The 27159-nt window shown below is 41.5% G+C and overlaps 1 protein-coding gene across 1 annotated transcript in view; it reads right to left on the reverse strand.

Annotated features, from left to right (window-relative positions):
• pde2a (phosphodiesterase 2A) overlaps nucleotides 1-27159 on the reverse strand; it is a gene marked incomplete at both ends in the record, with an annotated part of 153405 nt that overhangs the window by 75492 nt on the left and 50754 nt on the right. The window contains one exon of the mRNA XM_080543017.1: nucleotides 14083-14167. Within this exon, the coding sequence (XP_080399143.1) occupies nucleotides 14083-14167 (85 nt within the window). The remainder of the gene's footprint in view (nucleotides 1-14082; nucleotides 14168-27159) is intronic.

The raw sequence follows: 27159 nt of genomic DNA on the forward strand, positions 1-27159 counted from the left end.
TGTTAAAACGCATCAAGGTGTCTTATGGTAAATGGACTGCACTTATATTACGCCAAAATTCCAAAGCGCTTTACAACGGCCTCTCATTCACCCATTCACACACACATCCACACACCAACGGCGGCAAGCTACCATGCAAGGCGCCGGCCCGCTCACTGGGAGCAATTTGGGGTTCAGTGTCCGACACTTCGACATGTGGTCAGCCGGGGCTCGAACTGCAGATCTGCCAACCTTGCGATCCCCGTCTGATATGACGTTGATAGGCTGTCCAGGCTTCTGAACCATGAAGCAGTGTTGACGCTACGCCCTGTAGTCGACGCGGGCGTGGATGTCGTCATGGATTAGACATGTGGGTGTCATGCTGCCGAGGTACCTGAACTGCTGGACAACCTGGAGGGGAGCACCGTCGATGGTGAACACTGGAAGGGCAGGGGATGCAGACCTCTCTTGAATGATGACTTCTGTTTTTTTTAGTGTTAATCACAACACCTACTGAGCGGTATACAGAAGACATGACATCCAGTGCGTGCTGCGTGGTGGCTGGACTGTGGGCCAGGAGCGCACAGTCATCTGCATATTGCAGCTCCTGAATATTGCTGACTAGGGTCTTTGTCTTGTAGGTGTCTGATGTTGAATAAGCTCCCAATCGAGACGGAACTGGACTTGAACACCACCGTCCGGCTTGCTGGACTTGGTGGAAAAGAAGTGTGACTGGTTGAATATCACAGGGGCCAGAACACATCCCTGCTTCACCCCGACTTTCACAGGGTAGAAGGCGGACTGCTGACCACCAACAAGCACACATGCATGCATGCCATTGTGGAACTGTTTGAGGATGTTGAGACATTTTGGGGGGGGTGCCAAATTATTCTCCAATGGATTTCCTGGTCAACTGTGTCAAAGGCTTTAGTGAGGTCAATGAAGGTGGTATAGAGGTCCTTATTTTGCTCTCTGCATTTCTCCTGGATTTGTCGAGCAGAAAAGATCACGTCCAGTGTAGACACACACACACACACACACACACACTCATCCTCAAAGAAAATACATTATAGTACAGAAACAGGCACTCCGACAAAACAAATAAATGATACACACATACTTACATGCACGCACATACACATAAATCCACACACACTCACAGAGAGGATAGAATGTTACCTCCCCTGCTCGTAGTAACAGGCATTAATAAAACACATCCGGTCGGGGGCAGGAGCACAGATGTGGTTAGAATAGATAAGATGTCATCTGATCTGATTTAATGTGATGTGCTTGTTTAGCATGCTGGCTAGCCCTCTGCTCAGGTGCACGGAGGTTTAACTGCATCTGAGCTAGAACTCTGAATCAGACAGAATAGCAATAGCCCTGTAGAACAGTAATACTATAATAAAACTGTGTAATACAATAACAATAATAATATTTCTGCCTGGCTTGCCTTGGCCATCGAGCTCACAATGATCTATGCATACAATTAATTGTGTTTGTGTTTGGGCGTGCGTGCATGTGTGTGTGTGTGTGTGTGTGTGTGTGTGTGTGTGTGCGTGTGTGTGTGTGTGCGTGTGATGTGTGTACACAAGCCAAAGACACTTTGTACATGAGGTAGTATTTATCTATACAAGCCATATTCACCAGGATGTGATTTGTACTTCTATCAATGCAGGTTTGTCTATAATTGACTAATCAATGAAGGGTAAATACTTATATTTATTATAGAACGACTTTGGTGGAAAGAGATTATTGACTTCTTGTCAGCGAACAGTGAAATGACAAAGTCCTGGGGAGAGAATGAGAAAGAGAAAGGGGGAGAAAGAGAGAGAGAGAGAGAGAGAGAGAGAGAGAGAGAGAGAGAGAGAGAGAGAGAGAGAGAGAGAGAGAGAGAGAGAGAGAGAGAGAGAGAGAGGGGCAACAACCTCCAATGAATTGTCTATATGGTTTTGTGATCACACTACAATGCCACAATCATTACATTGATATGCTTAGAGGTACGTCACTAGTTAGAATTGTATGTGTGTAGCTGTCATGCTGCATTGTGGTATACAGGAAGACCAGGCTGTAGTCATGTGTAGATAAAACAAAAACATGTGTGGTGTTGGAGTAAATAAATGCATGACAAACTGGTTGGAGGAATCAGTTGTTTTTTTTTAACTGTATTATAACATCTCTTAGTTTTGATGATTTCTGAATAAGATTAGAATCTCTTAATTTACTGAGTAAAAAAGTCTCAAGCTATGTCAGAATTGCACAGATACACTGCACCCGGCTTAATTCTAGTCGGTTGAACCAAGCCCTAGCGTAAGTAACTGCTCCACCTCAAAGGTGAAAGGTAAACATGTTTCCGGCCGGTCTCAAACTGGATACCTCTGGAGTCGTGAAAAGTTACTCTGAAACGCCCTTAACTTTTCCCCATTCATTGTCGTGGTAGATTTTACTATAATGTATTATATTTTCGACCACTGGTTGGATTTGTGGCACTGTTCTGACTTTCAGTACTTCAGCAAGCAGAGAATTACAGAGTCATCTCCAAGCACTTGAGTCTGACAAAATTTGACGCGTCAGTCAGCTCGCTTCTTGATACATTCCATTCCACGTCACAATCGGACTCAGGAGTTGCCCACACACGTTGAACGTTTAATATTTACGTTTAATATTTATGATCGTCGGCCCTGACCATTTTGCGAGCAGATTGTCGGGAGTAATTGACTCTTAACACCAGTGATGCCGGTAACGCGATACTAAGTAACGTGTTACTCTAATCTGATTACTTTTCCCAGTAACGAGTATTCTATCGCGATACTATTTCCAAATCAGTAATCGGATTAAAATTACTTATTCAAGTGACTGTGCGTTACTATTGCGTTACTACCTCATAACTTAGGCTAAATGCAGTATTTCTTTGTAATGTTCGATAGTAAACAAACATTTATTGCTTTTCTCGCGTCTTGGGGAGTGACGTCAGTGATCACGTTTTCAACACGAGGTGCAGCAGAATCGCTCACGTGTATCACCACGCTGATTGCACAGTGTAAACAGAAGCGTATAGCCTACACAATGGAGCGAGAACAGAGATATGCGTTAAATAGCTGGAAATATAGGGATTATTTTGAGTTTGTGTCAGCAAAGGATGACAAGAACATAAATGTTCGTTGTACACTCTGTGCTGGAAAGAAAATATTGTCCTGTGGTAAAACCACAACATCAAATTTAAAGAAACATTTGGAATCTCAGCACAGCACAGTCAAGCTCGCGGAGAAAGTCCCAGAGACCGCGGCCTCGACTTCTGCGGGAGGTCCCACACCGCTCAAGCAACAAAAGCTGGACTTCAGTAGGCCTACAAAATCACAACCTGTAAGTGTGGGAGAGTTGAATAAATTGGTCGGGCGGTATGTTGTAGAGGAAACGCTGCCCATAAACACAGTTGACTCGCCCTCTTTCCGTGCCATCATTAACAAGATCCCCACTACTACCAATGCCGAGCTACCTCACAGAACATCTTTTTCTTCGTACTTGGAGAAGGAGTATGCAGAGATGGAAAAACATCTGAAGGCTGCGCTGAACGAGGTCGACTATGTGTCAACTACAGCGGACATTTGGACAGCTAACAATAGGAGCTATATGGGAGTAACGCTCCACTGGATTAGTAGATCCACATTAGACCGCAACAAGGCTGCATTGGCGTGTAGGAGAATCCGCGGTAGACACACGTATGATGTTATTGGTGCAGAAATCGAAAACATTCACTCTTCATATGGACTAATCAACAAAGTAGTAGCAACAGTGACAGATAATGGATCTAACTTTGTCAAGGCATTTCAAGTCTATCAGCCTGCTGTCACAGAGTCCGATGATGAGACGGTGGAGGAGGCCACGGATGATGTCACTTTTTTAGATGTGTCAGAAATCCTATCAGCTGAGGATGATAGTGATGGCCAGCTGATTCTTCCCCCGCACCAAAGGTGTGCTTCACATACCCTCAACCTTATTTCTACAAGTGATGTGGAGAAGTACATCACTTCCAAACCAGAGAGCAAGGCTGTGTATAGGAGCAGCACAGCAAAATGCACAGCTCTCTGGACGAAAGCAAGCCGATCTACCGTTGCGTCAGAAACGGTGGAGGAGGTTAACAAAAGAAAGCTCCTGGTACCGACATCCACAAGGTGGAATTCCTTTTACGAAGCCATAAAGAGAATCGCAGAAATCCCCATGAATGAGCTGACTACTCTGTGCAACAAGCTGGGAGTGAAGTGCTTCAAAGACCAGGAGTACCAGTACCTGCATGAGTACTGTACCGTCATGAAGCCTCTAACTATAGCACTGGATATCCTACAAGGTGACTGTCCGTATGGGACTTTACTGCCCACACTTGAAGTCCTGATGCAGAAGACCCTTGCTGTGAAAGACACCCTATCCAAGATGACTGCAGGCCTTCCAGATGCCATAGTGCAGGTATGCTATGTTGTTCCATCTTAAAGATAAATAAATACATTTTCATTGCACTATTCATGAACATGGAGCAGAGTCACACCATACTGCAGTATGTAGGTTGTCAGTTGCACAAACTAATTGCATACATAATTAGTAAATAAAGGTATAAATAATAGACCTTATAGGCTACAACTAGATAATAATAAACATATCAAATTATATCTTTCAGGCTATCCAGACTCGTTTTGCCAGTGTGCTGGACAACAAAGATGCCCTTCTCGCAGCTGCTAGTTGTCCAAAATTCAAACTCCGATGGCTGAGAGATGAAGGTAGGAGGGAGCAAGTAAAGGAGCTTCTCACAGCAGAATGTCGCAAAACTGCTCCTGCAGCACAGAGCCCTGCCAGTGTACCCACCACGACTGCCAACCAAGGCGAGATGGACTTTTTTGCTTTTGAGGCGGAGCCAGAGGAGACCTACTCGGCAGAAAAGGAAGTCATGGACTACTTGAGGTCAGGGCATGAGCTTCAGATTCTGAATCAGTATCCAAACATTAAGAACATTTTCTTGAAGTATAACACTCCAACCCCATCTAGCGCTCCTGTAGAGCGGCTCTTTAGTCTGGGAGGTTTGGTGCTCACGCCTAGAAGGAACAGACTTTCTGACAAGAGGTTTGAGAAGCTTCTGTTAATGAGATACAACCACTGGTTTACTCGCCCCTTTCCACTGTTTCACTCATAGTGTGTTCATGGCCTCCATAGCGTGTTCATGGCCTCCATAGCGTGTTCATGGCCTCCATAGCGTGTTCATGGCCTCCATAGCGTGTTCATGGCCTCCATAGCGTGTTCATGGCCTCCTTCCAGTCTTGACAGCTGAGTTCACTCTTCATTGATAAACTCAGACTCACCCAGTTTAGGATTAGGATTATATTAGGATCATATCTGAATGGTCAGGGTAGGTTTTCGGTTTTGTGAAACCACTCCTTGCTAGTTACTGTGTTAAATAAAGATTATATTTATTTTATTGTTTAAAAACAAGTATTTATGTTGGGTGAGGCAAAGAAAGACTCTTTATTTTTGTTGTTTTAAGTTATTGTTTAAAGTTTAATTATGTCATTTAAGTTACTGTTAAAATAAAGTGAGTTTTGGCAAAACCAGTTTTCATTTTTATGTTGCGGGGGGGGGGGGGGGGGGTCGGGTGCCTAGGCAGCTGCCAATAGTAACTAAAAAAGTAACTAGTAATCTAACTTAGTTACTTTTAAAATCAAGTAATCAGTAAAGTAACTAGATTACTTTTTAAAGGAGTAATCAGTAATCAGTAATCAGAATACTTTTTCAAAGTAACTGTGGCAACACTGCTTAACACACATCACACCACAGGATAATCTTGTAGGATAATCTTGAGAGCCATCCGATAATCGGCGTTTGCTGTTCTTGGTCGGGAGGGGGGAAATCGGGCCAAAATCGTCCGGATTATCTTTATGTGTGTACCAGGCTTAACACTAGAACAGAGAGTAAAGAACATTTTTATATCTTTGCACTCGAATCAAATTTCAGGACCCTCCTTTCATGACTTTTCCTAGATATGTGCCTTCTATCACCCAGTATCCTTCCATTTTCAAAATCACATCAGGATAAGCTAATATATAACGCTATTTTGCTGTTTTTCTGTGTAGGAAGCAGGCTAATTTACAAGCAGCCAACTAGTGGTCGTTGTGTGTAAATAGCAGCTTGAGCATTGTAAAGAGGGGGTGACCCCCGAGGCAGCTCTTTTAGTAGGTAAAAAAGGCACGGCTGTTCTAGTGGTACCAGAGGTTGAGTCATGCACATCCCTAGCACACGCTCCACTGTCTCACTGCTCATAAGAACTCTTACTCTTAACTGCTCTACATTCAGATGATTCTTCAAGGCGTTCAGTGTTCATTCTCAGAGCAAATGTATCTCACATAGACATACTGTACTTTGAGACAATAAATCAGATGGACATGATTACAACAAATAACCAATAAAACAATTACATCAACATCCAACATCAGTCCAACACCTGAACTCAAACAGCACGTTAGAGCAAATTTCTTCACTTTTCAGCTGAGTCGGAGAAACACACACACACACACACACACACACACACACTCAGCAGAGATCCTCCAACAGCAAAACACTTGAGATAAGATTCAGCTACATTGAATAATACTGTCCATTTATCAAACGCACACGCACGTACATAAAGTCACCCACACACCCACACCCACACATACAGCCACAACCAAACACACACATACACACACACACACACACACACACACAATGTTGGAATAAGAGTCTGAAGGTGACCTTCTATCTCTGGTCATTTATCATTTATGATTCAAAGCAATGCGGCAACGCAACGTTATTCTCGTCTCTTATCTATATTTTTATACTTTTTTTTCCTTCACTTTTATGATTAATGAAATGAATCAGCTTTGCATGGTGTTGAAATAGGTTATTTTATCGCAGCTGTTCCTGACAGGAGCAATCTCTAATGGTGAAGAGGAAGAACACATTTCTGGGACAGGTTCTCCGAATGGAGAATCCCTTGTAACCACTGGCACGCATCTCTCTCTCTCTCTCTCTCACCTACACACACACACACACACACACACACACACACACACACACACACACACACACACACACACAATCAACAATGTATACAACTATTTTAAAAACGAGGGAGAAGAAAGACTGGTTCTCAAACGGTTCTCAAAGTCCAGGGGCCTCATTTATAAAGCTTTGCGTATAACTGGCGTAAACGGCTTGCCTACCTACGCAAAGCAAGAACATTTACGTCACCAACATTCGGATTTATAAAACGGTGAGCACGCCAGTGGAATTTGCAAGTTCCACGCCTGCTTCCCTTTATGAATCACAATCAACTCTAATGTTGCACACGTAAATTTCCCGTAAATTTGGGATTTATAAAAAAGGAACTTGGCGTGAAACTGTGCGCACCTCTAAGCACACTGGCACCCATGTGTTCACAGTGTGCGTAGCCTAGAGGTGCGCACAGTTTTTATAAATCCAAAAATTGCGGGAAAATTTGCTTACGCACCTTTTGGGGCGTACGCAAGCTTTATGAATGAGGCCCCAGGTGTCCCGTGGGATTTTGTGATAAGCATACATTGTGATTGCAATATATAACTATACATATAGTTTACATTTCCTATATCAGTACTTGTACGCACTCATTTCCCAATACAAAGGGAAATTCTATACACAAAAAAACAGTTTCACGGATTGGGAAATCTGCGGTTTTCTGCGAATTTGCTGTGAGGCAGCACGGCCAAAACACACAGCCGAGTTCCCGGAGCAATACAATTAAAGAACAAATATCCCCATGTTCCCCCCCAAAACACAAAAAAACTGAACCGAAAATGGTTAAAAACTACAAAAATCGTTAAATGGAAAGGATCTGAGTTTCCCTTCGAAAACAGTGTTGTTCAACAATGTTCAACATAGCGGCCGATGAGACCCAATTGTGATGTAGCAAAGACACAAAAAACCTGATTGGCTTGTTGAATCGCATGTTTTCTGAACGCCACCCGCGTTATTTCAGTCTCTGTGTTAGTAGATTCATCAGAGACCAAAATGTATGAAAAAATAAAATAATAATAATAATAATAATAATAAATATAAATATAACAAGCACTGAAAAAGTGAGTTTATCATAATATGGGGGGACCTTTAAAACCATCAAAGCGGACCCCAGTTTTCACCGTTTGTGCACTTGATATTGTTAATTATTAGAGCGTGACACATCAACGGTCCTGATTGACAGCCAGTGTGAAGTAGAACAACGGACGGTAAAATGTATCGCTTTGTTGTGAGGAGCAAACCACAACTAACCACCAGTAGAGATGAAATACAAATAAACGCTTACTGCGTGATAAGAGTGATAACAGGTGTTATGGAGGCTATGCACTGATATGAATACAGGTGTGCCTGGAGATTTTGGCTTGACCTTGCCTTGTCCTTGAGTTAGAGCAACTGTAACGAGAACGTTTAATGGTGTGTGTGTGCCTGTGTGTGGGTGTGTGTGTGTTTGTGTGTGTGTGTTTGTGTGTGTGTGTGTGTGTGCTTGTGTTTGTGTTTGTGTGTGCCTGTGTTTGTGTGTGTGTGTGTGTGTGTGTGTTTAGTTGTACCTACCTCCTGCCCAAGTCGCTGCCTATGGCTGCTTTCTGCTCCACAAACTGCACGAATCATCACTGTTAAACGACAAGAAACGCGTGATGGGGACACCCACGCAGGAAAAGGACAGGAAGAGCGTGATGTGCCGGTGGTAAGAGACGAGTGAGGATGATGAGGATGAAGACGGCGACGCTACGAGCGTTAAAAATGTGCCTGTCACACAAGTGTCACTAAGCATCAAGACTACCAAGACATATTATGCTCACAAATACCCACGCAGTACAAACACTCATACACATATACAGACACACATGTCACACTACAGACACAGTACCGCAGAGGACAGATAAAACATGTGTACACAAATGCAAACACACCCCATTTATTGACTTTTTAGAATCAGAACTGACAGAACCAGACGTTCTTTTGTCCCCCTCCTTCTCTCTCTCTCTTTGACATAAATCCCCACATCTGCTTCACTGGAGCTGACAGGGGATTAACCTGCTGCATTTTACTGCCTCATGGGGTCAAACACATGCACGCCCAGACGAACGCACACATGCATGTACACAAGCACGCACGCAAACACACTCACACACTCACACTCACACTCACACTTGTATTCGTCACACAAACGAATAATTGCTAATAAGTAGTCATCGAAAAAGATCAGGATGGTACTGTGATTATGGTAAATGCTGGATTGACTGATACTAGTCGGGCTGGCTAGCTCTTGAACCTTTTCTTTTGACCAAATACAAACCAGATCTGCATGCAGGCACAAACACACATGAGAAAAGGAGAGAGAGATACTCCATAGGTTTCCTATCATTAAGCAGCAGGCAAATACACTATCTAGGCATACATGGATGCAATAACATGTGTACTGTACGTGTGTGTTTGCGAGAACATTTAACGGTGTATGTATGTGTGTGTGTGTGTGTGTGTGTGTGTGTGTGTGTGTGTGTGTGTGTGTGTGTGTGTGTGTGTGCAATAGTCACAACAGTGCTATCAGTATTGGTCACAAAGAGGGGTTGGATACCTGCCTGCCTAGCTTCCTGTCAGCAAAGACACACACACACACACACACACACACACACACACACACCCACACACACACACACACACACACACACACACACACCAGGTTCAATTATTTTGTATCTAACTGCAACAATGGAGCTTACAGAATGCCGGCCTGAATCAACATTCCACCATGGTAACGGGTGAGAGTTTTTTTGAGTTACGAAAAGCAGTGCGTCAACAGTGATACCTCAACAGTGGTGCACAGATGAAAAGCGGTCCACCGCAGTCCTCCTTCGTCTGCAATGAGATGCCATACTCCCACACCAGAAGCATGTTACAGCATCAACAGACTGATAACACACTAACTACAGCAGAGCTATGGGCATCATCAAAGAGGGATATGAGGAGCATTCATTAAATCATTTGAGTCATTTCACTATGAAAATAGCCATAGGGTGCCTGATATGTTCTTCTTTTGACATTTCTGAATGAGTGATATGTGATGGCAGCTGGTGAAAGGGGGAACAAGCCGGCAACCGACCAAATGTTCCGACATTTATTCCGAAAAATGTTACCGGAAAATGTAAGGTAATTTGTCGGTGGTGACTTAATTTATTTCAAATCATCTTTTAAAAAAAAAGCACTGATTCAAAACCCATTGTTTTACTGAAACGTTGTTGAAAATCAATGACACACTTGTTAGTCAAGTCAAAATATTGCAATGCAATGGATTTGGTGAGTAATCCCTATGACTAGTTAACTATAACACTACTTTACATTGTTAGCAGGCTCACAAAACAAGCTACGTCACCAAATTGGCTATTTTTCATTTATTTAACCTTTATTTAACCAGGAGGTCCCTTGAGATTAAAATCTCTTTTTTGAGGGAGACCTGGCCAAGAAAGCACACCAGTACAGATACACAAAGTTACAGAATTGGCGACTAAAACATAATAAATAACAGGCAAGAGACAGATTTTATCTATAGATATTATTAAAAAACATTTTAGGAGTAACAATTGCACATTTCTGTCACACAATCAGAGCTTTGAACTCTCTCAATGAGACGAGGTTATTAAGCTTTAGTGTATTCTGGAGGTTCTTCCATGATCAGAAAAATAAGAAAGAAAATAAGAAAAATAAGAAAAAATAAGAAAAAGCTGCTTTGCCAAGTTCCAAGTGAGACCTGGGTACCCGGTAGAGCAACCATCTAGTGGAACGAAAACCATAACAGCTGTTGGAGAGTGACATGAGATTGCATAGATATGAGGGGAGTTACCCCAGTATGGCTTTGTAAATAAAGACGTACCAGTGATGCTGTCTCCTTAGGCTAGGGTTAGGGTTAGGGTGTCTCCTTAGGCTTAATGAAGGCCAGGAGACCAGGTCGTAAAGTACACAGTGATGTGTACGGCATAATGAATTGGATAGAACACTTAAGAACGTAGATTTGTATGTTCCTTCCCTACCTGTGTCGGTTGTTGTAAAGATGTAATACTCTGAGAACATCGATTCGGGAGGGTGCTGTGGGCGTGGTGTGCGTTGTGTGAAACCCTTGATGTATATTAGAGTGCTGTGCAGCCATTGTTATGTGCATCCCTTTAACACGTGTGTAGAGTGTATGGCCATCTTTATGAGTGTACAATGCTGTGTGGTTGCCGTGGTGTACTTTAGGCAGTTGAAGAACTGTGCAAGTAGAGTTGAGTCGGACACTGTTCCACTGACAAATTCCCCCCTATGAAATGTAAAGTGTTACATTTAATAAAGATGATGCTGTTTTCCTAAATCACTGTGTGGACTCGTGGTGTGTTGGTTCATCCTCTGACATTGGTCGACGGTCCATTGGTTTTATTACAATATGCACTTTAAAAGAGAGCTTGCCATCCACCCAAATACCCAGGTCCTTATAGGATGACAGGTAAACTGATATTTATCTTAAAGAAGAGATTTGGTGAGGCTGCATTCTCATTTTATGCACCCAGATTGTGGAATGCACTGCCAGTTTACATTAGGGATGCAACCTCAGCAAATATGTTCAAGTCAAGACTAAAAACCCATCTTTTTAATATTGCCTTTAAATGAAAAAAATATTAAATTATGATTATATAATGATTGGAGCACTTTGAGCTGCAACGTTTGCAGGAAAAGCATTATACAAATAAAAAGTTAGTATTATTATTATTATTATTATGATTTAAACCTCTCTTCATCAGAGCTGACGTTACACAAGTCTGGTCATTTTGAAGTTTATTTGAATAATATAATTAATAATAATAATAATAATAATATATAATAAATCATATAATCATAATAGGTTAAGTGGTTTATCCTGCATGTGGCAGTATAGGCGTGAATAGTATTTCATGCAAATTCGAGTAAAGCCGAAAAAGTGTAAATAGTATCAAAAATAGAGCTAGATGGGTGAAGAGGGACAGGGATAGAGGACATAGGGGAAGGGAAGCTACTAGATCAATACAGTTAAGTGGTTAATACAATTACAGTATTGGGTGTTGTATGGATTATACTGAGTAAAGCAGAAGTGACTTGTATAGTAAAGCAGAAGCGACAGAGGGCAGGACAGCCAGTTAGATGAGAGAAGGTTTGAAGATAGATAGATCTTAGAGGTTAAGAAGTAGCCGTACCGACTTAGGTTACTGGTTAGGGTTATGGGGATGAAAGGGTGATGGAACGAAAGTGATATTGTAATTATGGTGGATAGATGAATGGTTGATTGGTTGGTTAGTTGGATGGATGGATTAAGTGATCGAAGAAAGAGATATATAGATAGATTGTTAGATATATAGACAAATATAAAAGTGAGATAGTCTTACCTCAGTTAGTTTGTTGGAATAATGGATGGATGGTTGGATGGATGGTTGGTTGGTTGGTTGATTGGTTGATTAGTTAGATGAATGAATTAATAAGTGAAAAATAGATCGATCAGTAATAGATAGGTCAGTGGCGACCAGTCAATTGATTGCCTAGACAGTGCATTGTTGTAGAATCATTCTGCAGGCCTCTTGCTGTTTTTATTTAACACTAGAACGGCCGTGCCTTTTTTACCTACTATAAGAGCCGCCTCGGTGGTCAAATGACCATAGTCTTTACAATGGAAAGCTGCTATTTACACACAACAACCACTAGTTGTCCGTCTTATAAATTAGCCTGCCTCCTACACAGAAAAACTGCAAAACAGCTTTATACAAGCTTATCCTGATGTGATTTTGTGAAATGTAAGGATACTGGGCGGTAGAACGCACATATCTAGGAAAAGTCATGAAAAAAGGGTCCTGAAATTTGATCGAGTGCAAAGATATATGGTCAAATGACCCCACCCACGGCTGTTTTAGTGTTAAGAGTTCTGAAAGTTCCTTGACAGTTGCTGTGTTGTGATGTGTTGGCCTAAATCAACATTCCACTATGTGATCCGGAAGAGAAAAAAAGCTTCACAGTTTATAGGCTATAGATTGAATATTTATTATATTTTAATATTGAATATTTATTATTTATATATTTACATACAATGGTAGAAAAACAAGCTTATGTTTTGGGTTCTGATGGGGTAAGACAGTCCAACTAAGATCTTGTAAAGATATATATATATATATATAAAATATAATAAATAAATAAATAATAAAATCCCACCTCCAATCCCAAATTGCCCCTTTAAATATTTGAAATTGAATTGAAAAAAATTCTAATACATTTCAGATACTGTAAACACGCATGCACACACACACACGCACGCACACACACACACACTCACACTTCCCCTGAAAATCAGAGGGCATATTAACTCTGAGTGGTGCCGGAATGCTGCATTCCACTAGCTGCCTGTTACACAGACACATGCATGAACGCACACACACACACACACACACACACACACACACACACACACAAAGACAGACACGCACACACGCACGCACACACACACACACACACACACACGCACACGCACACGCACACGCACACGCACACGCACACACACACACACACACACACACACACACACACACACACACACACACACACACACAAAGACAGACACGCACACACGAGCAGGCGCTCGTGATGAAACAAAGTGATGGAAGTCTTCTCTCTCTTGTTTACTCTGTCTCTCATGTTAATCTCTGTGTTACGTTCTTTCTGTCTGTCTCTACTCTGAACACGCACTAAGACTGGGGAAGCAGTCAACACCGCCTCTCATGTGCACATTTCACAGAAAGAGACAGAGAGAGCGTTACGGATGAACAAAGATAGACAAATACAAAGTGAAGGTAGGGAGAGTTCCAACTCACCACGAAGAGAGATAAGTTCATCACAAGCATCAACAGGGAAGAGAGAGAGAGATATAGGAGAGGTAGAGAAATAGAGGAGAAGGAAGATAAAGTGAGAGGACACAAAAGAGAGAGAATACTGAGAGATGAAAAAAGAGAGAGGGGGAGAGGGAGAAACAGAAACAGTGTGTCTTACCTGTAGCCGATCAGTCAGGGCTGTGGTTGTGGTTAAGGCTGGGGCTGTGGTCTCCTCCGGTCGGAGGAACACTTGATGACCGCGTCTGAAAAGAGCCATCAGAACCATGAACATCTGCTGCAGAACTACAACCATACTAGGCGCAATGTGTGTGTGTGTGTGTGTGTGTGTGTGTGTGTGTGTGTGTGTGTGTGCGTGAGTGTGTGTGTGTCCTGTTCCATTTATCTAAACTCTCAGCTGACTGTCAGCATTGGAGAGAGAGCTGTGACACAGACACAGATACAGATACACAGACACACAGACACACACACACACACACACACACACACACACACACACACACACACACACAGCGCTACATTTACATTTGACATTTTTGGCATTTAGCAGACGCCTTATTCCAAAGCGACTTACAATCAATACATATCCCTGCCCCTACCTCTGCTCATGAACATTTTAGGAATTACATGTGTGTGTGTGAATTTCTGTGAGGCTGTGTGTGTGTGTGTGTGTGTGTGTGTGTGTGTGTGTGTGTGTGTGGTTTATGTGTGTGTTGGAATGTCAGTGAGAGAGCTGAGGGTGCAAGTAGGTATCCTCGTGTGTTTCTGTGTGTGAAAAATGCTTACAGGTCCTTCCCTCTCTTCCTCTCCAACGCAGTCATGTCATCTCCACCTGCTGTATGCAGAGTGCTGTAGTCACACACACACACACATGCACACACACACACATACACACACACAGACACACACACGCTAACACACCGTCCAGCAACGCAGAGAACTAGAGACAGAACACACACTCTCTTCTCCCGCTCTCCTGCGCTCTCTACCTCTCCTATCAGTCCCTACTCTCTTCCCACCATCTCTCTCTCTCTCTCTCTCTCTCTCTCACTGGCTCCTGCGTTCAGCCCTGTTCCTCTGGGTCCTAGAGCCTTCCGCCTCCCAACCCTACTTCCTCTCATTATGCCAGATAATACGTACAAGCATGCACACAAAAACTCACACAGACACACCAAAATACATACATAAACATCTCCTCCCATGGTGCAGAGATAAAGCAGTTGTATGAACTCAAGGGTACTTCATGGTTATTTCCGTGTTCTGAAGTAGAGGTGGATTCCAACCCAATGGAACCCAGCGAAACCCACCTCTAGTAGCAATAACAATGTCAGTAAATGACGTATTTGCTTTAACGGCTACATGCCATACCGTTATGTTGACAGTCTCTCTAAAGTAATCCTACAGTACTACAAGCCATCAAGCTCTCTTTAGGCAGGATTGGTTGAATGGACCTATTTGACATGCTGAATCTTGGGGACAGCCACAGCCATCAGCAGACATTGTAAAAGGAGTCAATTAAGACATTCTAAGGCAAGGGATTATAGAACAGATGTACCCCTAACACTGCCCCTCTTCCTCCATTGGTGACTGTGATCTGGACTGGCCTCTCACCACACACACATACGCCTAAGCGCGCGCGCACACACACACACACACACACACACACACACACACACACACACACACACACACACACACTCGCTACATAGCCGCAAAATGGAGTATTGATCCAAAGTAGCTGATGAAAAAGGAGCATTTACTACCAGTCACATCTAATTAACACACACACACACACACACACACACACACACACCCACACTCACACACATACATACATACATACACATACACATACACATACACATACACATACACATACACATACACATACACATACACATACACATACACATACACACACACACACACACATACGCACTCACACACACACACACATACGCACTCACACACACACACACACACACACACACACACATACATACACATACGCACACACTCACACACACACACACACACACACACACACACACACACACACACACACAAGCATGCGCGTGCATGATTGCATCATAAAGAAGCAAAGTGATTGAAGGCTCCAAATGGTGAGCTGCACTCAGGGGAATGGGGCCAATTTGCATAATGGTAGGTCTATATTAGCTGACAGTGATATACACTACTAAGTGTACATCAGACAAACACAGGCATATATACATGTATTACATACACATGTATTTCACTAGTGCTCTATAGGAAGGTTCTGTTCTATAATAATCTCACAGAATAGAGCACAAAAGAAATTCTCAAATTGAAAGGCTCTAGCAATGGTTCACCACTGCCATTCATACAATACAGCAACTACACACATGGTAGTGTGAGAAAAAAAACACTGATTCATTTGGTTAAGACTTAAATAAACACACACATGAACACACACACACACACACACACACACACACACACACACACATGCACACAACATCTCTTTTTGGGAAATTAGAAGTATCAGAATCAGAAATACATTTCTTAACCATCTCCATAAGAATAGGGATAAGCAAAGGCTTTGACTTCTGGTCAAACATGAAAAAGCATCTAACAAAACATCTACCAGGGAAGGTATTTATATAGTTATATTTATATAAAACCTCAAACCTCAAAGTATAGACCCCTGGTAAACTAGCACTTTTATTTTGTTTTAGAAGATGGTTTGGCTTCTGTATGTTTAAGAACCATTGCCCAGGCTCCGGGTCATTCTATTAATAAAAACCTGCATAAGTGTAAAGTAGATTAGATTAGATAGATTAGATATTTTCACATTTCTCTGCCTTATGAGGAGTGAGGATAATGAACGTTTACAAAAGTAAGAAGTATAGGTAGACCTACCAAATACTTGCAGTGTTTTTACTGTTATTGATTTTGTTGATGAATTGATCAATGAAGTGATTTGATTAATGAAGTGAATTGATTAATGAAGTTGATGAAGTGATTAAAACTGGTCTTTCTGTTGCCAAATCGGTAAATCCACTTCACTGCAACAACCAAAAGAGATATTTTCAATCTCAAGGTAAGGCAAGGCAAGGAAAGGAACGTTTATTTATATAGCACATTTCATACAACAGGGGCAATTCAAGGTGCTTTACATAAAAACAAATGTAATGCATCTGTGTTCAACCGCTATCCTGGCTGATACGGTGTGTGAGATCACAGTGTAAAATGACACATTTGCAAACACGTTTAGCTTATATTTTATAACGCTTGGATTATGGATCATGAAACTCATAACTGCTGCCGGTATAAGAAGTAACCAGATAAAACAATTAAATGTTTATAGTTAATGGATAAAAGGCTTAGATAGAGTGTTAGTGTTTAACCATAACTACTGCAGGACATAAAGGTTTTTAGCTTAGTTTAAAATATTTGTAGGGTTCTGGCCTGTTTGATTTTTTCAGGGAGTTTGTTCCAGGAGCATGCAGCAGAGTGACTGAATGCTGCTTTACCGTGTTTTGTTTTCACTCTGGGAATGATTAGCTGACCTTAGGGGCCTTGCTGGAATATAGGGTGGGAGAAGATCTGATGTATTTTGGTCCAAGACCATTTTGTGATTTGTATCTAATGAGGAGGATTTTTTTATTCAATTCTGAGAGACTGGTAGCCAGTGAAGGGATCTCAGGATTGGTGTAATGTGTTCAAACTTCTTTGTTTTTGTTAGGACCCTAGCAGCGGCGTTTTGGATGAGCTGCAATTTACAAGATCAGGTCTTGCTTGGACATGAAGCCTCTCATTCTTGTTATGTTTTTCAGGTGACAGTTGGCTGATTTAGTTATCGAGTTTATGTGGCTGTTGAAGTTTAGATCGGAGTCTAGAATTACACCAAGATTTCTGACCTGTTTTTTAGTTTGAAGAGAGAGAGAATCAAGTTTTGCACTGACTTTCGATCTTTTGTCAGGTGCACCGAATACAATTATCTCTGTTTTGTCCTTGTTTAGTTGGAGGAAGTTTTATGTCATCCAGGCATTTATTTGCAATTACATTGCAATTACATACAATTACATTGTCAATGGGACTATAGTCGTTCGGTGAAAGGGCTATGTAGATTTGAGTGTCATCCGCATAGTTGTGGTAGGCAATTTTGTTGTTTTGTATGTGTCCCAATGGAAGCATGTAGAGATTGAATAGAAGGGGACGAAGGATTGGCCCTTGGGGAACCCCACATGTCATTTCAATTTGGTCAGATACAACGTTGCCAATGGAGACATAGTAGCTTCTGTCCTGTAGGTTGGATCTAAACCAGTTTAGGGAAGTGCCTTAAAGTCCTACAGTGTCAAAAGCAGCGCTAAGATCTAGTAGTACCAAAACTGAGTCTGTGTTTACACAAATGTCATTAAGACCTTAATAAGGGCTGTTTCAGTGCTATGTAGGGGGCGAAAGCCTGATCGAAAGTCATCGAAGAGATAATTTAGGGTCAAATAATTGCTAAGTTGTTTGTGGGCAACCATTTCAATAATCCTTCCTGTACAGGGAAGGTTTGATATGGGTCTGTAGTTGTTTAGTACAAATGGGTCTAGGCCGTTCTTTTTTAGTAGAGGCTTAATAACTGCAGTTTTCAGGGCTTCAGGGAAGATTCCTGATGAAAGGGAGGTGTTAATTAGTGATGTATTGATTAGTGATTAGTATTCATTACTAACTTGTATTAGTTCGCCTGCCATGCAGCCATGCATATGTTTTTTTAAAGCAGGACATCAAGGGCATAGGTGGATGGTTTACAGTTTTTTTACGATTGCTAACTCACCATGTTCAATACTGAAACCACAGTTTCACAACTCTTCATACAGTCAGCAGAGCAGAAACCCATGTGAACAAAACTGTGACTCTTTCTCTGTGATTTGTGCGTTGCTTTCATACAGAATGCATTCAATGACTACGTTCTCCAAAATCCATAACACTTCTCTCATTCAAACTCCCCCACCTGCAAAATACTATGTATTTGCAACACATGTTTTCATTGTTAAACCACTGTGTTCAAAACTCTGAAGAACACGTTCAAAACTGAATTATTTGGTGCAATTTTGCAGTAATCATATTCCTATCATATATGACAGAAAGCTCACAATAAACAGTTTTTTTGCACAGTGTTTGAGTGTGCAGATGCTGTTATTTTGCACTCTATTGATACTCTTCAGTTCCAGAACCTCAGCAAAGTCTGATAAGGGATGAGCAGTGGTATTTTCACTATTTGCAGTAATCATATTGAAATGTCTCGAAAATATACAGTAGCAGAATATATACAATGAAATGAAATAGACTATATGCATTGCCAGGGAAGACATTAGATGTGACCAGATGCAGACCAGAGGGTGGACCAAAACCCTCAGGAGTGAGACATTTTTGGTGTGATTGCTATTGTATTGTAGCCCTGGAATTTCTGTTTTTCTTTTTTGTTTGAACTTTGCATCTTCCACTTTATTTTTCACTTTTCATTTTACACAAGTAAATGTAGTGTACTTTGAAGTAAATGTACCGTAACTTACTTTCTGCAAAGATACTGAAAAAAAAGGATAAAAAGATAGAGAGATACTGTAAAGGATAGAAGCAAAACATAGAATAAAGGATAGAAGCAAATTGCGGCATTTCTGATTCATTCTTGTTGCCTAATACTTAGTTGTACAGTCAACTATTCTGTCTATGATTACTATAAATCAAACCATTTTTATAATGAAATATTCATTCTTGTGAAAATCATTCAAACTATGTAATGCTCCCTGTGCTCAGTATTTTGTAAGTCAGAATGTTATGAATGACAGTGTATGCTTCTGAGTGAACATTGTTGACAGTGTGTGGTTGAACGAGCTTCTTTTGAGACATGAAAGAAGTCATTGGCCAGCATGAGTGTTACGAATGCAGACTGTATGAAGAGTTGTGAAACTGTGGTTTCAGTATTGAACATGGTGAGTTAGCAATCGTAAAAAACTGTAAGACGTGACAAGATTTTATCTAGGGTCCTGTAATCGATGGTGTTAAATTGTGACATGGTTGTTATGTCCGCCCTATTTGGGGTTGTTAGTGGAGACGTGTTTTTCATGCATGACACTGAAGAGCTAATGCCTTGTCTAATGGTTTCTATTTTATTATTAATAAAGGATGCAAGTTCATCGCATTTACTATTCAAGTGAAATTCCTGAGCAATGGGTGTTGGGGGATTCTTTAGTCTGTCAACAGTTCTGAAAAGGATGCGGGCGTTATTGATATTATTGTTTATGATCTTAGAGAAACATTATTGTCTGGCGCTTATTTCTAAGTTATAGTTTTGAAGATTATCTTTACAGATATCATAGTGGACTTGAAGGTTTGTTTTTCTCCATCTGGCTCTGCTAGTTTTAGACATAGTTTGAATAACCGGGAAGATAGATACATCAAAGAATATGCAGCAATGGTCAGATAGGGCAATGTCAGTTACAATAATATTTGAAATATCTAGGCCTTAGGTGATGATAAGGTCCAGAGTGTGACCTCGATTATGAGTCGGGAGGTTCACATGTCTCACAAGCAAGGCCCCTAAGGTCAAAATATCTAACAGAACAGAGAGTTCTTTGAGTTACAGTATCTACATGAATATTGAAATCACCAGCAATGATCAGACCATTAAATTCAGTAGTAATGATGGAGAGAAGTATATATAAAGTGTATATAAAATTATAAAAATAATTTGAGTGGAACATTTAAAAACAACTGAAAGATATTCAAATGATAAAAATACTTCAAAGGATGGCTGTTTGCAGTTAAAACTGTCTCTGAAAAAGGAGGTGATTCCACCTATCTAACAAAGATCTAAGATTCTAAAATCGGAGGGGCTGACTCAATAAGAATTGTTGCCTTGTCATCTTTGTTTAGCCAGGTCTCGGTTACAAACAAAAAATGGAGTTCATAGGAGTCATTGATTAAGAGAGACTTATTAGCTAAAGATCTAGCATTAAAAAGGGCTAACTTCAGTGGCTTTATGTTTGGTCTCTGTGTAGGCTGTGTGTGGCATAGTATAGAGATTAGATTCAAAGGGTGTATAAACAGGTGTTCTGACCTGGGATTAGCCATTCTGATATGAACAGGGATATCAAGAATTAAGAGTCTCAGCTTTATATCAGGAAGGTCAATGTTATCAACTCTATGGAAGCAAGGACTGTCAGACTGTCAGAGTGTCAACTGGCTATGGGTGACATCGGGGGGGGGGGGATAACCTCCGGCGCCGGGGTGGGGGGGTGGGTGTTGTTGATGAGGCTGGCACCTTCTTGCGGTGTTGGGGTGGGGCGGTGGGTGCTATTGGTGAGGCTAGCATCACAGGGAAAGTGGGGCCAGGTGTTCTAGGGGTGATGGCCACGCCTCTTTTCACCATGTTCTACAAATCAGCTGAGAATAGTGCGATGGGGGAGAAGAGACGGGGGCGGTTGGGGTGCAGGAGGTAGAGCCGCCGTCTAATGATCGCAAGGTCGGCAGATCGGCGGTTCGAGCCTCAGCTGGCCACATGTCGAAGTGTCCTTGGGCAAGACACTGAACCCCAAATTGCTCCCAGTGAGCGGACCGGCGCCTTGCATGGTAGCTTGCCGCCATTGGTGTGTGAATGTGTGTGTGAATGGGTGAATGAGAGGTCGTTGTAAAGCGCTTTGGATAAAGGTGCTATATAAGTGCGGTCCATTTTCCATTTACCAAGAGAGGGGAGAGTGACTCGGTGAAGGAGTGTCCTGGGGAGTTAGGGGTAGAGTGGATTTGGGGGTTGAGGGCAGGGAGGGGGGGTGAGGGGGGAGAACGGGTAATGAGGAGAGGAGTGGTATTGGTGTCCTTCAGTGTTGAGTATCCAGACTTATCCAGTGTGAACAATTCAGCTGACTGTGATGTGTGGTATAATATGATAGCTAAAACCCCACTCTTTCTGCAGACATATCTGAATCATAATTCAGAATATTTAACAGAGTTTAGAGGAACCCTGGTTACCGAACTTTGAATCTGCACAGTTGTTAAACTTTACTATCATCAAGGGCTTTTGTTTGGCAAGGAGACCTGTTTCTACTGGAGGAGAACAAATGAAAGAAAGATAGAATGAAAGAGAGAGAGAGAGAGAGAGAGAGAGAGAGAGAGAGAGAGAGAGAGAGAGAGAGAGAGAGAGGGTAGAGAGAGAGTGTGTGTGTGTGTGTGTGTGTGTGTGTGTGTGTGTGTGTGTGTGAGTATGCACACATGAACTAAAGCCGAAACACACATACAGTACGTCATCATTTCTGTTTCTGTTTTTGCACAACATGAACATGAACATGAACAGTAAAAACAACAGGAAAGAAAAAAACTGACACACCCTACTGAGTACAATAACACACACACACACACACACACACACGCACACGCACACATACACACACGCACACACACACACACAAATTCTCCTGCTGTAGCAGAGCAGTGGAGCAGTTTGCCTAATCGTTGCTAGGGGAATGTGAGCATGATTGATGTAAGCAGAGAAAAATGACATTGGGTGATGGGGCAGAAATGTTTATGCCCAATAATGAATTCTACATAGCAACAGGTGGCAGAAAAATATGAAATGCTAATGACGTTAACATGCCAAAGCATTGTACTACTACTCTTCCTCTGTCGTTACTGTTAACTAGCTAACAATGAATGGTGTAGATTATTTGTTGAATGTGAGGTTTAGTACATTGAGTTTAGAAGAGAATCTGGAGATCACTTTTCTACATTGAAGAGGATTCTGTGTTGTGCCGATCGCTGAAGCGTATGAAGTGTATTCAGTTTTGAAATCTTTCTGCTCCCTGGCACTCACAGCACAGCCCATAGCATACGCCTACCATAGATTACCGTTATTTTTTGTAATGGTGACGTGATACAAAACTGCCCCTCCAGAAATGCCATGCTAAAATCGCCACTGCTCAAAACCACTACTGTACAGATTGAAACTGCTCAGGTTGCTTAAATAAATACATTAATTAATAACATTTGTATATGCCACCCAATATGATATATGAAATATGTTTGATTAAGTAGGGTTTTTAAGGGTCTAGAGAAACTGTCTTAATTCAGATAGGCAGATGTTGCCCATTTACAGCAGAAGTGCCTTTAATAGAAGATATCAATGGAAAGAAGGTCAACAAGCTCCTGTCCCTCTTTCCCAAATGTGACACGGTCTGGTCAATTGGTCTGTAAGGCGACACACTCGCTAGTCAACTAACACAGCTTGTTTTGTGAGCCTGCTAACAATGTAAAGTAGTGTTCTAGTTAACTAGGTAGCAGTGGGGATTACTCACTGAATCCACTGCGTTGCAGTATTTTGGCTTGACTAGCGAGTTTGGGTTGTTTTATTTTATTTTCAAGAACGTTGAAATGTATTTCCGTGTTTCAAAATAAAAGCGCTCTCACCATTGTATTGCACCCCGTTGTAGACCTAAACATGGAAGACTTCAAAATGTGAGAAGGCAAGGGATTCTCAACACAAGAATGCATGTTGTTGCTAAAAATACCTCCAACCACATAATGTGCAAGTTCAGGTATGCGATATATATAGACCATGGAGTAGCCTTAACCCATAGACGAACAAAGTAACACAAACACAGTACATAACCTCACACATCTAAAGGCACACACGTACTGTCCCCATCCATCGGACCCGAGGCAGAGAACCTTCCAGAACCAGGCTTGTTTGACATATCATAGTCCTAACTACAATCGACAGAAGGAGAGGGTAGACACGGGGAGAATGAAGACAGGAGAAGGAAGAGGAGATGAAAGGAGAGGGGAGGACAATAGGAGAGGAAAGGAGAGGAGAGGAGAGAGGGATAAGAAACACTTACGTCAACATGAGGAGGAGAGAGGAGACAAACTTACAGTGTACAGTCCACACACCCAATGCACTCTGTCCTACTGAGCACACATATGCTATGCAGACTGTCCTACTGAAGTCACATCAGAGTTCCAGAAATGTGTGTGTGTGTGTGTGTGTGTGTGTGTGTGTGTGTGTGTGTGTGTGTGTGTGTCTGTGTGTGTGTGTGCGTGCGTGTGCACATGATGACACTTCCCCTCTCCTTTCCCCTGATCATAGCTGGGAGCTTCCTTCCTGAGTGCTGCAACTTAAACACGCACGCAAACACACACAAGCAGACACACATTTCCTTCCTCTTGATACTTGGTCAGTGTGTCCGTAATGTCAGAAGCGGCGTCAGAGATGGGAAAGGACAGAGAGTGAGAGGGCAGTAGAGATCATTCGTAGAGGAAAAGGGTTAGAGAGAAAGAGGGAGAAATGAAGACATGGAAAAGAAGAGAGAGGGAGATCATTACACGTGAGGCCACTGAGTGTTAATTAGGGGTCAAAGTTCAGATGGGAGTTTGACCCTGTCAATCATCTCAGTACAACCTCTCACCTCTGACCCTGTCTACATTACTGAAACATCATGAAACACCAACACTCATCACACACACACAAACACACACTCACAAACACACACACACACACACACACACACACAAACACACACACACAAAGAGAGAAAGGGAGAAAGTGAAGAAGTTGAGATGGAATATACCAGTAGTTGATTAAGTGAGAGGGATTAAGAGAGCTGCAATGAAAAAAGAAATGATGGGAGGGGAGGGGTGAAGATGGAAGTGGAGAGAAGTGGAGAGAAAGAGATGAAGTGTTGAAGATAGGTACTCCAGTGAAACCTATTCAGAGACCTAAAACACCATCTTTTCCTTTGTACTGTAATATGCTCTTTTTCCATTTAAATACACTGGACTCGTCTCTAATCAGGAAGAAAAGGAAATGTGTGTGTGTGTGTGTGTGTGTGTGTGTGTGTGTGTGTGTGTGTGTATGTGTATGTGCGTGTGTGTCTGTCTGTTTACTTGTCTGTCTGTCTGTATGAAATAGCTACCATACTGTATGTGTTTTGGAGTCATGTTGGTTGCTATGGCAGCCCCTTATTCGGAGTGTGCAAAAATCGCAGAGCAAAAATGTACATTTACAATTTCCACTTTACTGAACAACATGTACGGAACTTTACCAAAACCCCCCCCAGATAGTAGCTGTGCTGAATACCATCTCCACAAGGTGAAAAAGGAAAGGAGCCGTGAAGATGTGAAGATGTGAAGGATCCATTCTTCTGTGGTAGAAGTTACTGACAGTGCTGACATTTGTGTTCCCTCCCTCTAGCAAAAGAATCACTCAAATTAAAATGAGAGAATCTGATTGCAGAACTTTGCTTAATCAGCTTGCTAGATGGATTACCTCCTTGCATGGATTACAGAATATCTCCTATAGGCTATTTGGCCAAACAGAGTTTATTAGATCAGCTCAGGAATTACAGGAAAATGAAGAGTGGAAGTCCTGATCAAATATCCTTATCTGCTCTCACACTTTGTTATTGTAGTTATCAGGGATCCTCTCATATGTGACACGGTCTAGTGATTTAGTCCGCATGTCAGGAATTGTGAAACCTCGCAAACTAGCCAAACAAGTCTGTGAAAACATTTAGTTTATCATATTACGAAAATTGAAGTGTTGAAGAACCCACTCAATATAATAACCAACAGTTTTACATTCACTAAATACCTAGAATTTGTTAGCAAACTTGGGTGGGGGGTAGTATAGACTTTTGGCACACATGGCAATAAAACATCATGAATTATTATTATTATTATTATTATTATTATTATTATTATTATTATTTAGCAATTTAAACATGTCAGCCCTGCAAGTTTGTTTCCTGAGGGTTAGCTGACAACCCCACTGACAGATGACAGGTAGCCTAGATAATGACAGGTAGTGTAATGGGGGAGTGGTTGGGGGTGGAGTTAACCAGCTATTGTTCGACCCATTACCCGCCTGTGAAAAGTGTCTGAAAACTTTTTTTTAATTTTTTTTATACTTTATTGCAGGGTTGTACATTACATTTCACAAGTTCATTTCATACACTTTACAAGTTTTCTTCACTTGTTTAAGTTCATCCTGCATCATTTAAAACATTTTTTTTTTTTTTTAAAGAGAACAAAAAAATCAAAAATAAAGAATAAAGAATAGAGAGAAAATACAGAAAAATAAGAGAGAAATTATAGGGATAGAGATAGAAAAGTAAGAGATAAAAGGAGGGGGGTGGGAGGGGTGGGATCGGGGAGGGGGGGGGGGTTTCTTCCTACTCATTCATTCGGTCCATTTCAGTGTCTGAAAACTTTGAGGCTGAATTTCTGTTTGTTGATTTGGGGGGTATCAACATTCAAATACGCATGTCTTCTTCAACTTTTTTCAAATTTCAATATAACTCCCCATAAAGTTCGGAAACGTTATTTCGGTCGATTAAAATTGAAATAAATTAAAATAAATTGGTATTACTAAAGGGGAGGAAGAATCGACTGAAATAACGTTTCCAAACTTTTTTTGAGGAGTTTATGACACATCATCTGGAAAAAAATTGCCCTACGTGCAGACTAAAGCACTCAAACCACTGTTTCATATGTGTAGCACCATGCAACAGCATGGAGAAGTGGGGGGATGTGTAGGGATCATTTGCCTATTTGGGTGGGATGAAGGAGACGTTACACGTGGGGCAAATGAGAGGCTGCACAAAAGAAGAATATATAAATAAAATAGAATATATAAATAGAATATATCTCATATTTTGTTTTGATTATTGTGATTATGTTATACCACACAAACCTATTGAGGCTAACTGCTCATGTTCAGTGCGGCTCATTTGTCAACATATTATGTTGGAGGTATTAAAAACTTAAACCACTATCAATTTCAGAATCAATGTCGATCAACCTCTGATGTTTGGAATCTTGCATGTGGCCATATTTACAAAGCCAATGTCCAGATTTGTGCCTCTATTCAAATGTATTATACTTTGTGTTCTTTAATGAGCTGCCGCCAATGCCAAACACCTATGGAACCCCCCCCCCCCTCACTGTTCTGAACATTCACCCCAACATCCCCAGTGCTAATGTTTTATCACACCTAACCCTCATACAGAATGTGTGCCGGCCGCTTTGGCTACCCTTGGTATTCTCTTGCCATGACAACAATGTGACAGATACATTTCCATCTTTCTTATGTTGCGATCAAAGTTTGATTGTGAAATATTAATATCCAGACTGTACAACCATGCCCAAAACTAAATGTACCTAAGTCAAGGAAGAGATGGGAATCTGACTTGAACATCCCCAAATGAACTGCACATCA

The sequence above is a fragment of the Nansenia antarctica genome (genome assembly GCF_963989245.1).
Source record: "Nansenia antarctica genome assembly, chromosome: 12".
In the NCBI taxonomy this organism is placed as follows: Eukaryota; Metazoa; Chordata; class Actinopteri; order Argentiniformes; family Microstomatidae; genus Nansenia; species Nansenia antarctica.